Source organism: Callospermophilus lateralis, chromosome 16 (genome assembly GCF_048772815.1).
Source record: "Callospermophilus lateralis isolate mCalLat2 chromosome 16, mCalLat2.hap1, whole genome shotgun sequence".
NCBI classification, from domain to species: domain Eukaryota; kingdom Metazoa; phylum Chordata; class Mammalia; order Rodentia; family Sciuridae; genus Callospermophilus; species Callospermophilus lateralis.
Genome location: NC_135320.1, coordinates 55,615,737 through 55,630,866, shown reverse-complemented (window position 1 = coordinate 55,630,866; position 15,130 = coordinate 55,615,737). Strand labels below are relative to the sequence as shown.

Here is a 15,130-nt window from a genome sequence, read left to right as displayed (position 1 = left end):
TTTAAAAAATGCTGTTGATCATCAATGTTTGTGGGGGCTTCCAAAATAAGCAGTATTGACCACATAAAAAATAAATGAATAGCCTGCTACCAACTGGCAGGTCAGGCCCAGCAACCCGCGGAGCGGCAGAGCCACCCCGCCCCCCAGCCTGCAAGGTAGGTGGATTTGCCACCCACCGGCAGGTCAGGACCAGCAACCCGTGGAGGGGCACAGCTGCCCCACGCGCCTGCAAGGTAGGCGCAACCATGACAACTGACAGAACAGGCCCAGCAGCCCGCCAGATACATCACCCCGGTTGGGGGAGGGGCAGAGCCGCCGTGCACCTGCAAGGTAGGCAGACCTGCAACCCACCAGCAGATCAGGCCCAGAAACCCGAGGAGTGGCAGAGCCACCGCCCCCCCCCGAGCCTGCAAGGTAGGCGGACCTGCCACTCACTGGCAGGTCAGGCCCAGCAGCCCGCGGAGGGGCACAGCTGCCCCACGCGCCTGCAAGGTAGGCGGAACCGTGACCACCCACAGAACAGGCCCAGCTGCCCACCAGACACATCGCCCCGGTTGGGGGAGGGGCAGAGCCCCCGGGCACCTGCAAGGTAGGCGGACCTGCGACCCACCGGCAGGTCAGGCCCAGGAACCCGCAGAGGGGCACAGCTGCCCCACGCGCCTGCAAGGTAGGTGCAACTGTGACCACTGACAGAACAGGCCCAGTGGCCCGCCAGACACATCGCCCCAGTTGGGGGAGGGGCAGAGCTGCCGTGCACCTGCAAGGTAGGCAGACCTGCGACCCACCAGCAGATCAGGCCCAGGAACCCGCGGAGCGGCAGAGCCACCCCCTGCGCCTGCAAGGTAGGCGGACCTGCCGCCCACTGGCAGGTCAGGCCCAGCAACCCACGGAGGGGCACAGCTGCCCCATGCGCCTGCAAGGTAGGCGGACCTGAGAACCACCGGCAGGTCAGGCCCAGCAACACGTGGAGGGGCAGGGCTGCCCCCTGCGTCTGCAAGGTAGGCAGACCTGCGACCCACCAGCAGAACAGGCCCAGTGGCCCGCCATCGCCCCGATTGGGGGAGGGGCAGAGCCGCCACCAGCGCCTGCTAGGTAGACAGACCTGCAACTGACAGACAGAACAGGCCTAGCGGAGGGGCAGAGTCACTGCTCGCGCCTGCAAGGCAGGCGGACCTGCAACCCACCGGAAGCACAGGCCCAGCAGCCTGCAGAGGGTCAGATTACATTTAGGGGTAAACCAATCAGAATAACAGCTATAGAACTCAATAACATAATTAATAACCTAGACTTAATTGACATATATAGAATATACCACCCAACATCAAGCAGTTACACTTTTTTCTAAGCAGCACATGGATCCTTCTCAAAAATAGATCATATATTATATCACAGGGCAACTCTTAGACAATATAAAGGAGTAGAGATAATACCATGCATCTTATCTGATCATAATGGAATGAAATTGAAAATCAACGATAAAAGAAGTAAGGAAAAATCATGCATCACTTGGAGAATGAACAATAGGTTACTGAATGATCAATGGGTTATAGAAGACATCAAGGAGGAAATTAAAAAATTCTTAGAGATAAATGAAAACACAGACACAACATATCGGAATCTATGGGACACACTGAAAGCAGTTCTAAGAGGAAAATTCATTGCTTGGAGTTCATTCCTTAAAAAAAGAAAAAACCAACAAATAAATGATCTAATACTTCAGCTGAAAATGCTAGAAAAAGAAGAGCAAAACAACAGCAAAAGAAGTAGAAGGCAAGAAATAATTAAAATCAGAGCTGAAATTAATGAAATCGAAACAAAAGAAACAACTGAAAAAATTGACAAAACTAAAAGTTGGTTCTTTGAAAAAATAAATAAAATCGACAGACCCTTAGCCACGCTAACGAAGAGAAGAAGAGAGAGAACTCAAATTACCAGCATACGGGATGAAAAAGGCAATATCACAACAGACACTTCAGAAATACAGAAGATTATCAGAAATTATTTTGAATCCTTATACTCCAATAAAATAGAAGATAGTGAAGGCATCGATAAATTTCATAAGTCATATGATCTGCCCAGATTGAGTCAGGCGGATATTGACAACCTAAACAGACCAATATCAATTGAGGAAATAGAATAAACCATCAAAAGACTACCAACTAAGAAAAGCCCAGGACCGGATGGGTATACAGCAGAGTTTTACAAATCCTTTAAAGAGGAACTAATATCAATACTTTTCAAGCTATTTCAGGAAAAAGAAAAAGAGGGAGAACTTCCAAATTCATTCTACGAGGCCAACATCACCCTGCTTCCTAAACCAGACAAAGACACTTCAAAGAAAGAAAACTACAGACCAATATCTCTAATGAACCTAGATGCAAAAATCCTCAATAAAATTCTGGCGAATCGGATACAAAAACATATCAAAAAAATTGTGCACCATGATCAGGTAGGATTTAGCCCTGGGATGCAAGGCTGGTTCAATACACGAAAATCAATAAATGTTATTCACCACATCAATAGGCTTAAAAATAAGAACCATATGATCATCTCGATAGATGCGGAAAAAGCATTCGACAAAGTACAGCATCCCTTTATGTTCAAAACTCTAGAAAAACTAGGGATAACAGGAACATACCTCAATATTGTAAAAGCAATCAATGCTAAGCCTCAGGCTAGCATCATTCTGAATGGAGAAAAACTGAAGGCATTCCCTCTAAAATCTGGAACAAGACAGGGATGCCCTCTCTCACCACTTCTGTTCAACATAGTTCTCGAATCACTGGACAGAGCAATTAGACAGACGAAAGAAATTAAAGGCATAAAAATAGGAAAAGAAGAACTCAAATTATCACTATTTTCAGATGACATGATTCTATACATAGCAGACCCAAAAGGGTCTACAAAAAAACTATTAGAGCTAATAAATGAATTCAGCAAAGTGGCAGGATATAAAATCAACACGCATAAATCAAAGGCATTCCTGTATATCAGCAACAAATCCTCTGAAATGGAAATGAGGAAAAACACTCCATTCACAATATCCTCAAAAAAAATAAAATACTTGAGAATCAACCTAACAAAAGAGGTGAAAGATTTATACAATGAAAACTACAGAACCCTAAAGAGAGAAATAGAAGAAGATCTTAGAAGATGGAAAAATATACCCTGTTCATGGATAGGTAGAACTAACATCATCAAAATGGCGATATTACCAAAAGTTCTCTATAGGTTTAATGCAATGCCAATCAAAATCCCAACGGCATTTCTTGTAGAAATAGAGAAAGCAATCATGAAATTCATATGGAAAAATAAAAGACCCAGAATAGCAAAAACAATGCTAAGCAGGAAGTGTGAATCAGGCAGTATAGCTATACCAGACTTCAAACTATACTACAGAGCAACAGTAACAAAAACAGCATGGTACTGGTACCAAAACAGGCGGGTGGACCAATGGTACAGAATAGAGGACACAGAAACCAATCCACAAAATTACAACTGTCTTATATTTGATAAAGGGGCTAAAAGCATGCAATGGAGGAAGGATAGCATCTTCAACAAATGGTGCTGGGAAAACTGGAAATCCATATGCAACAAAATGAAACTGAATCCCTTTCTCTCGCCATGCACAAAAGTTAACTCAAAGTGGATCAAGGAACTTGATATCAAATCAGAGACACGGCGTCTGATAGAAGAAAAAGTTGGCTATGATCTACATACTGTGGGGTCGGGCTTCAAATTCCTCAATAGGACACCCATAGCACAAGAGTTAATAACTAGAATCAACTTACTTACAACTTACAATTGGGACTTACTCAAACTAAAAAGTTTTTTCTCAGTAAAAGAAACAATAAGAGAGATAAATAAGGAGCCTACGTCCTGGGAACAAATCTTTACTCCTCACACTTCAGACAGAGCCCTAATATCCAGAATATACAAAGAACTAAAAAAATTAGACAATAAGATAACAAATAACCCAATCAACAAATGGGCCAAGGACCTGAACAGATATTTCTCAGAGGAGGACATACAATCAATCAACAAGTACATGAAAAAGTGCTCACCATCTCTAGCAGTCAGAGAAATGTAAATCAAAACCACCCAAAGATACCATCTCACTCCAGTAAGATTGGCAGCCATTAGGAAGTCAAACAACAACAAGTGCTGGCGAGGATGTGGGGAAAAGGGTTCACTTGTACATTGCTGGTGGGACTGCAAATTGGTGCGGCCAATTTGGAAAGCAATATGGAGATTCCTGGGAAAGCTGGGAATGGAACCACCATTTGACCAGCTATTGCCCTTCTCGGACTTTTCCCGAAGACCTTAAAAGAGTGTACTACAGGGATACTGCCACATCGATGTTCATAGCAGCACAATTCACAATAACTAGACTGTGGAACCAACCCAGATGCCCTTAAATAGATGAATGGATAAAAAAAAATGTGGCATTTATATACAATGGAGTATTACTCTGCAGTAAAAAATGACAAAATCATGGAATTTGCAGGGAAATGGATGGCACTAGAGCAGATTATGCTAAGTGAAGCTAGCCAATCCCTAAAAAACAAATGCCAAATATTATCTTTGATATAAGGAGAGCAACTAAGAACAGAATAGGGAGCAAGAGCATGAGAAGAAGATCACCACTAAACAGGGACGAGAGGGGCGGGGGAGAGAGAGAGAGAAGGGAAATAGCATGCTAAAGGAAGGAGACCCTCAGGGGTATACAAAATTACATACAAGAGGAAGTGAGGGGAAAGGGGAAAAAAATATAAGGGGGAGAAATGAATTACAGTAGAGGGGGTAGATAGAGAAGAGGGAAGGGGAGTGGGGGAGGGGGGACAGTAGAGGATAGGAAAGGCAGCAGAATACAACAGACACTAGTATGGCAATATGTAAATCAATGGATGTGCAACTGATGTGATTCTGCAATCTGTATACGGGGTAAAATGGGAGTTCATATCCCACTTGAATCAAAGTGTGAAATATGATATATCAAGAACTATGTAATGTTTTGAACAACCAACAATAAAAATTAATTAAAAAAAATAAATGAATAAAATAAAGGAAAAAAAATAAGCAGTATTACATTTATACTACAACAAATATATAAAACTAACCCAAATCATGTATCCTAGTTGAAAATATTTCAATGTATTATGAAATTATTTTGGGTAAGAAATCTAAATATAGTCATCTTGAGGTCTACATTTTAAAATCCTCAAAATGAACCTTTGCTATCTTACTTCCCAGAGTGATTATTATAAATCAGTTCATGATTAAAAAAAAAAAACTTTTCCCATAAAAATCTGTCAAGGGAAGACACGAAAAATTTCCTACATTTCAATTCCAGACTTCCTCCTTCTAAAAATTACCACACAATGGCTGTTACTTGTTCAATGATTATAAATAAGAATTAAGTCTCTACAAAACTGCCAGCATTAAATGTTTAAAAAACTTGCTTTTTTAATTAATATGACTAATAGTTCATCTGTCTAGCCTGAAATATCTACTTCTATTTGATGCTGAAAATAATTCAGGCAAGCAACATGATTACTTCATTACTGGTCAGGCTCCAGAAGAAATTTCCTAGGAGAGAGAATTCAATTGGCCAAGCTTAACTGGTTATGGGGCTTTGCTTGAGTCACTCTGACACTCGAATCAGAATAACACAAAATATGGGAAGTAGTCCCCTAAAAGAATAACAGAATTATTAAGAAGAGATCAAGGTAGATTGGAGACTACTAAATATTCAAAACAAATGAACAAATAAATGCTAAAAACCCAGAAACTGCTACAGAATAGTAAGGCAATGACATGAACTTCAATGTATACAACCAAGAAATGAAAGAAACATTTAAAAAAATAAAAACTAAGCCTGGCAAGAAGAAATAAAATATTCTTCTTTCTTTGTGAATTCAAGGTCAGAACATTTTAATTTTATCAACGTCATGGCACTGCTTATTATAGGTCTGTAGAATAACTATGTAGCCTTTTGAGTTTAACAGATAGGATTTTTGCTGATGAGTAGATAGAGAATAACTGCAAAGAATAAATTCATGACAATCTATTGTTAAAAGCCCCCCAAACAAAATTCACATAAAAAAGACTATCTTAAATCTACATGGATTATTACAAAATAATCCATTATAATTAAGTATGAAAGTTCCATCTTCTCTCTTAAAAACGGTTTATAGCAAATATTGCTAATATCTTTATACAAGTTTTTCTATCTTTAGTGGAAGAGAATATTCTTAGTAATTACCAACTTTGACCCCCAAATGAACTCTGATCCCAAATACGTTCACTTGTTCAAACTTCCAACTGAAAGAATAATCCTTTGATGACTTTAAGTTATGATATTGTTTTATCTGATGACAACTTCATGTTTTTCTGTTTTACATTTTGGTTCACGAAACATCTTGGAAAATGGATAGTATTTTTCCAAAAACTCAAGAATGTTTGAGTCTAGATTTTAATTATTTAATCAGAATCTACTTTATCTCTTTTTTCCCCAAGAAAACAGTATATTGTGAATAAATTTAACGAAAGATGTGAAAGACCTCTACAATGAAAACTACAACACACTAAAGAAAGAAATTAAAGAAGATCTTACAAAATAGAAAGATCTACCTTGTTCTTGGATAGGCAGAATTAATATTATCAAAATGACCATACTACCAAAAGCACTATACAGACTCAATGCAATCCCAATCAAAATTCCAATGACATTGCTTATAGAAATAGGAAAAGCAACCAGGAAATTCAAGTGGAAAAATAAGAGACCCAGAATAGCCAAAGCAATCCTTAGCAAGAAGAGTAAAGCTAGTGGCATCACTATTCCAGACCTCAAAACTGCTGGTATTAGTATCAAAATAGAACTGTAGACCAATGGTACAGAATAGAGGACACAGAGTTTAGCCCACATAACTACAGTTATCATCTTATAGTAGACAAAGGCGCCAAAAATGATATTGGAGAAAAGATAGCCTCTTCAACAAATGGTGCTGGGAAAACTGGACATCCACAAGTAACAAAAAGAAATTAAACCTCTCTCTCTCACCATGCACAAAACTCAACTCAAAGTGGATCAAGGACCTAGTAATTGAACCAGAGACCTTGCTCCTAATGGAAGAAAAAGTAGGCAAAATCTCTATCATGTCAGATTAGGTCCCAAAATTGTTAATAAGACTCCTATAACGCAAAACTTAAAACCAAAAATCAATAAATGGGATGAATTGAAACTAAAAAGCTTCTTTTCAGCCAGAGAAACAATCAGTGAGGTGAATAGAGAGCCTACTGAATGGGAGCAAACCTTTACCACAAGCACATCACATAGAGCACTAATCTCTAGGATTTATAAAGCACTCAAAAACCTTAACACCAAAAAAATAAGTAAATAAATAAATAAATAAATAAAAAATAGCCCAATCAATAAATGGGCCAAGGAACTGGACACTTCTCAGAAAAGGATATACAATCAACCAATAAACATATGAAAAAAAAAAATGTTCAACATTTCTAGTAATTAGAGAAATGCAAATTAAAACTTCTCTTAAGATTTCATCTCATTCCAATCAGAATGGCAGCTAACAAGAATACAAACAAAAATAAATGTTGGCAAGGACGTAGGGAAAAAGACAAACTCATACATTGCTGGTGGGACTGCAAATTGGTACAGCCAATCTAGAAAGCAGTATGGGGATTCCTTGGAAACTTGGAATGGAACCTCAATTTGACCCAGATATCCCACTCCTTGGTCTATACCCAAAGGACTTAAAAACAGCATACTATAGGGACACAGCCACATCAATGTTTATAGCAGCACAATTCTCAAAAGTTTAATTGTGGAACCAACCTAGATGCCCTTCAGTAGATAAATGAATAGGGAAATTTTGGTATATGTACATAATGGAACATTACTAAGCATTAAAAGAGAATAAATTCATGGCATTTGCAGCTAAATGGATGAAGTTGGAGAATATAATGCTAAGTGAAGAAAGCCAATCCTCCAAAACCAAAGGCCAAATGTTTCCTTTGATATGAGGATGCTGACTCATAATGGCAATAGTTGGAAGCATGGGAGGAATGGAGGAATTTCAGATAGGGCAAAAGGGAGGGAGGGGAGGGAGGGGAAGGGAGGAGGCAAGGGGGTAAAAATGATGGTGGAATGACTTAGACATCATTACCCTAAGTACATGTATGAAGACACGAATGGTGTGTAAATACTTTGTGTACAGTCAGTAACTTGAAAAATTGTGCTCTATTTGTATAATATGAAATGAATTGCATTCTGCCATTATGTATAACAAATTAGGAAAAATAAATAATTTAATTAAAAAAGAGGTGCTCCACCCATGATATTTCATATGTGGGCACATGGCCTTTTTCCTGCTAGACCACAAGAACTATTATGTTTATTTTGTCTCCTGAACATATAATAAGACACATAACAGAAAGCAGGAGCTGAATATACAAATTAATGAAAGGAATAATAAATGGAGAGAAAGACTACATACTGTGATGCATTATTAATCAAATTGCTTTTTTAAATAATAAGTTTATACTAGAGTGTTAAAAGATTAATATGTTCATTATTCTTGGGTACTTCTATTTTAACAGAAATATTTTATAACTCTAATAATTATCACAAAGGACATACAGAACTTCAGAAAGCCAAGATTATATTTAGCAGCATACTACTTTCTAGAAATTTCTCATATTACATTCTACTCCTCAGGGCTACCACTGAGAAGTGTACAATTAATTTGAATGACACATAAGATCCAAAAGATCTGTATAGTCCCATCACAGTAAAACTTCACATATGTAAGTTTCAAATATATAAATACATTGTGTATGTGTGGGTATACAAATGAATGTAGGCTAAATTTGTTTCCCAGTATTTTTCTATCAAAACACTTCTACTAGAACAGAGCAGGAAAACTGTACAGAAGAAAAAAGAAGATATGCAACTTAGAAGAGCTACATACTAAAATCAAAAGAAAGCAATTTATATATGTTTAAAAACCAAAATTAAAGAGAAAAGTTTTCTATGAAAGTGTATTAATCATCAAAAAAGTCTCTGGAAAGAGGCAAAGTATGTTTTTCCTACTAGAATTTGTAAGTCCCAATTTAGCAAAAAATACTACTAATCTTACACACATCAAGCTTAATGTGCTAGAAAATGCCTGAGTTGTAAGGAAAAGCACCAGGCAGTGATCCAATAATACTTGAATTATTCCTTTCTGTCATGAAATATTATTTGTGTCAAGCCATAATTTACAATTTCAAATTGTACTATGATCAGATAAGTTCCCTGTTACATCATTACAGTAGAAAGATGTGCTCTAAGTTACTCATGTTTAGAACTACTAATTCATTAATTCAATATTTAAATTGTCTTGAATACTAAATACATCACAGATTAATTTTAGTAGAGAATTACTAAAATAATATATAACAATATGTTGTGAAATATGGATCAGAAATAAAAATTACTTATTTTATTGGCAATTTAACACATACAAAATATCCAAAGCACCTATAGGAGCACATAAGATTCTGGGAGGCATTGTGGAGAAACAAATAGGCAAGGTTTACTTTCTTATAACTACAGACTGGAGCAAGCTAAGAATACAGATTGAGTTTGATGAAATTGAGAAAGAACATGTGACTGATAGAACGGCCATGAAGTATTCTCATTTTCATCAGTAATGGGTTTCCACTGACAATAAAGATGTTAGCAAAAGAAAAACTACATGTTATTAAGCTACACGAAGCATAGGAGATCTACCTTGAAGGGATAATTATGGGTATGGGAGTGGAAGTTGAGTGATTTACAATGAAAGACATGGTAAGGAGACAGTGTTTTATAGAAAGACTAACATTGACTATATGTGTTCAGCACCACCTTAGAGTATTATGTATTTCCTGCTTCTATAATCACAATGTAAATGAAACTGATGTTTTCACATTTATGTAGATCTTTCCTATATGTTGTCATTACTGCACTAATGGATGTTGCTGGGGAGAAGGAGATTTGAGTCAACACAAGGAGGTATTAAGATATAATTAACAATAAAAGACTGCATGTGGTGTGAGACTGGTGTGACTTAGCTGATGCTTGTGAAGGCATATTCCTACAAACCAAAGAGTCAGAACAACGCTACTGTGAAGAAATGACAAGGCACCTTTACTCAGACAGAGTATTCTTCTTTCAATTTTCTCATGAGCAGTCTGTTCAGGAAAAGAGAGGCTGTAAAGAACTGTCTAACCCAGGTTACTACCTCTTGTATCAATAATATTTAAAATACACGTCACTGTTATTTTACAAATGAAAACATATAAAAAGCATTAGTTACAGGTGAATTTAAATGTAGCAATTAATCTGAATATATTACTGCTATGCTATAAAATGTGTCTGTATCTGTGTGCATTAGCTTTCTGTGCTGTATAACAAATCACCACAAATATGGCAGATAAAAACAATATGCATTTATTATTCTACAGTCTCTGTAGGTCAACAATCTGAGTATGCCTTAGATGGGAACTCAAACAAACTTTCAAAAAATTACTATTAAGTTTGCCATCCGTATTTTCTCCTAGAAGCTAACCTAGGGAAGAATACACTACAAAGCTTACTCGTGTGTTGGCAGAGATAATTTCACCACATGTTTAGGATTGGTGTGAGTATAACACAGACAAAATACTCTTAGTAAATGACTGCAATTCCCTTTAAGCAATGAAGTTTTTTGTTAAAGCTCTTTTATTTTGATTAAGAGTCACATGTTGTTTGAATGCTGTATTTAATTGGAAGTAAAGGGAAAAGAAACTGAGAGCCAAGTGTATATTTTTCCTCAATAGTTACTGTCCATCATGTTTACTCTTTCTGGAATACTTCATTGCTTCCTATGAAACCAAGATTTTTATCTGTTATTACTTCTCTCCAGCTAAAAGAACACCCTTTTCTGTAGAAATAATGTTCTCTTTTCATGTATTTATTGAGATATGTGTGTGTTTTCTGAGATTCTTAAATTAGGGCTTGCTTGTCACATGTAAATTTGAAATGTCAGCTTTGAGGGCTGAAAATTACTGTAACTTTTTAGGTATTATAGTTTGCTCTCATTTCTAAGGTGGGAAAAATTTTCTTCTTTAACTTTTTGCATCTTAGGCAGAACTAAAAAAACCCTAATATTTAGTATGTTATTGTTTGTTACACATAAAATTTCATAAAGATGTCCCTGGTATTGGTCTTACATATTGTATACAGAGGAAAGATTCTATATAAAACCTGTAATTTGCAACTGTTCAATTACTTTTATCTAATTCCTATGAGATCAGACAATCATATAATTAAATATATTTTCACCAGTTTAAGTATCATCTGGAAGGAGGATAATTTAAAAAAGATGATACACAATTCAAAGTGAAAATCAATAAGAAAATTTAGTAACAATAAAATAAAGAAATAACTATAATAATTTTCATATTTAAATTTATAATTAGGTAAGGAAAGCAATTAGATAATACTTTTAGATTAATTTAATTCCAATTAATAATCTATCTCAGTTATACTAAGTGTGATTTTGCACTGAATTTTAAAATCTTTAATAATATTTTAAAAAAACCCCAAAAACTACAATGAACAAAAAATTTGAAAGAAGAATCTCAAAATGTGTAAATTTTTATACAGCATATGTTTTTTATAATTTTGTTGATACTAAGTAAAGTACCAACAGTTTTCAACTAAACTGTGGAAATGAGATAGTTTACATGAGTGTTACTTGTGTGACAAATTTTACCAATGTTAATAATGTAAAAAATTAAAAATACTATTATAGAAACTAGAGTCTTATCATAAGTTTTATTTTACCTGTAGTGTGAGACTCTTCACTGCATTCCATACTATTCCAATAAATTCTTTCATTCTTTCTTCAGGACTTCTACAGCTCTCAGATATATTAAACACGGCTTTCACAGGAACTGATAAGGGTCGGGATTCTAAGGATAAAAATGATTAATTATTTGACAGATGTATAACTTTTAATTTCACAAAACTATAAAGAAAGTATTTCAAGACTATTTCCTTGCTTAAAATATCACCTCTATATGAGATTATAAAAGTCTTGTTTGATCATTTTATCTTATAGAATTACTGTTTTTCACAATATTCAAGGTATTGGTAACTGGAAGGTGGACTTGAGTAATAATGTTCTATTTATTGACTATATAGAGGTATGCATTTGTGAAATTCATTAAGTTTTAACTAAATTTATTCATTTCTCAGTACGAAAATAATACTTCAATGTTTTTAAATAAATCACTTGATTTATCCAAAACTAAAAGAAAACAGACCTTCCCAGATGTGAAATTTTCAGATAACAAAACCTTATCTATAGAACCAATATGATAAAGAGATTTTTTGAATTAATTTATTTATTTTACAGTAGAATTAAATTATTTATTTTGACATCTTGTACACCAATGGAGCACAACTTCTCATTCCTCTGGCTATACATGGTGCAAAGTCATTCTAGTAACGTAATCATACATGTATATACGGTAATAATGTCTGTCTCAAAGTGATTTTCATGTTAACAAAAAGATGAACATAAAAAGCAGATTTTGTAGTAAAATCAAATGTTATATTTTACTCTTATTAAGAATCTGCTCAACCAAATAAATTACAGAATTTCAACAATTTTTATAACGTAAAATTAGATAAATTAAACAATTTAATAATTTATAATGATATATAAATTACTATCAGTTGTTATCAAAACAAATTCATGTATACTTATATATCTTATGTTAATACAAACAATTTATGTATATTATTTTATTACATTAAAGTAGCATAGAATAAATAAATCATAGTTTCATTTTCCACACTTACTAAACTGATCTACCTCTCCAAAATAAGTGCTACCATATCACCACCATGAGAATGACTGGTTACCACATTCACTTACACTTGCCCCCTTCTCCCAACTTGGTTCACATATGTACATTTATAATAGATTTAAACTACTATCATTCTTATAATCCCTAAAAACTGTGGCACTGTGTGTAACAAAAATTCAAAGAAATATTTGTTACAGAAAAACAGTTTGATGAGATTCATATAGCTATATTTATGGGCAGCTGGAACAAAATGCCAAAGTCCAGAGTTAGGAGTACTCCTGGGATTGTTAAGCAATGGTAAAGAAGCAAGGATGGCTTGAACAAGTTGAGTAAAGTTAAGAGAAGTAGGAGATGAGATTAAAATTACATATAGGTACCAGATCACCTTGGGCTTATATATGTCATGGTAAGGAGCCTGGTCTTCACATTGAGAAGCTGAGATACAATAATGGGTTCTGAATATTGCCATGGCATTACTGAAGATATATTTTGAAATAATTGTTCTGACAGATGCATAGAAAATTGATCACATGGATCAAGTGCTGAAACAGGAAAATCAATGGAGACTGCAAACAATGATATTCTATATCCATTTTTAAAATACAACCAACAGGATTTACTAATGTATTAGATGTACAGTAAGCAGGTCACAGAGCAGATAATTAACATATCCAAAGTCACCTGGCTGGTAGGTGGCAAAACAAGGATATGTATCTAGGTAGTATGGCTCCAGAGTCTTCTTTTGACTATTATTCTATACTACCTCTCCTATTATTAAATTTCTGTATAATGACTTCTAGTTCAAATACTTCTAGTTCAAATATATGTACCATATTTCTACTAAGGGTCCAGTAGTACCATAAATACTTCAGAAAACATCACATTTATTTATTCCCATTGGAGATATATAAAACGTACATTTAATATGGTAGTCTGATATCAAACATATTTATTATATTTTTTTGTTTTTAGTAATAAATAATTTTGAGACCCAAATTTTGTTGGTTAAATTAATATAAACAATTATTCCATAGAAATGATCCATCTAATTTGAATATTATTCTTTTATTTTTATACTTTTATTTTTATACCCTGAAAAATATACTACAGTTGAAGTCAACATGAGTTTGTTTTTTACCTTTACAGTTTTCTGAATGATTTTTGAAAAGCAATTAAACCTAAGGGTCAGTTTCCTGATGGGTACCAAAAATAAAAATACAAAATACAAAATAATTGTGGTTGTATTTCATATGAAGAATGAGGAATACTTTTCAGTTTAAATGTTGTAATGTTTAAGACAATAATAAAATGTATGGAATAATGATGAAAACGTAACAAATCATTATATATAGGAAAGATGCAAAGGTTACACAATCTGAAACTCAATTGTACACCGTTTTTAATAAATAAAAGGTTTTTATTTTTATTAAAAATAAAACTACTACTTCCACCTTAAATGTCCTTTCCTCTTAGAAATGTTAACTGATTTTGCAAAATTAGATTTAGTCCTTTCTCTATTATCTGATAAAATTCAAAGAATTAGGTATAACATATAATTCTTAGTGGTATAATATTAAAGAAAAATAGCAGCTAAGCAGAGTGATAATGTATAGCAATAAGTGATAGTAGTTAGTGGCTGGATTTTGACAATACACTCATTTATGCCCAACTATTCTTGCTCTTCCAGCGAAAAATAATATTTTTGTACATATTTATTAATATGCCACTAGTTAAATTAGACTAAAAAAAACACACAAAGTCAAGAACACAGAATTAAGTAACAATATTTTTGCCTCTAAATTTCAATGAATGACTAATACAAAAATATTCCTTTATCTCTTTAGGTAGCACTCAAATCTGGTAACAATTTTTCAAAATCACCATGTCAAAAACTTCTGTTCTCATTTTGAAAGCTTGAGTAATGATGTTAGTGATTAAATGGTTAACTTTAATATTATATTAATATGAATATACCAATGGAACCAAATACTAATATTCAATACCAAACAGTTGTGTTCTTAAAATTCAAGATTTTCAAAATAATCTGTTGCAAATACAATTAAGGAAAATGCTGGCAAGGATGTGTGTGTGTCGGTGTGGGGGAGTACACTCATGCATTGCTGATGGGACTTCAAATTAATATAACCACTCTGAAGAGCTATGACCCAGCTATCCTACTCCGTAGTATTTATCCAACAGAACTAAAATCAGCATATAGTTATAT

At 34.9% G+C, this 15,130-nt stretch overlaps 1 protein-coding gene across 4 annotated transcripts in view; it reads right to left on the bottom strand.

Moving 5' to 3' along the window:
• The window catches only part of Vps13b (vacuolar protein sorting 13 homolog B), a 736,334-nt gene that overhangs the window by 385,876 nt on the left and 335,328 nt on the right, over positions 1-15,130 (bottom strand). For all 4 annotated transcript variants that reach the window (XM_076835849.2, XM_076835851.2, XM_076835850.2 and 1 more), the window contains exon 22: positions 11,876-12,003. In XM_076835849.2, the coding sequence (XP_076691964.2) occupies positions 11,876-12,003 (128 nt within the window). The remainder of the gene's footprint in view (positions 1-11,875; positions 12,004-15,130) is intronic.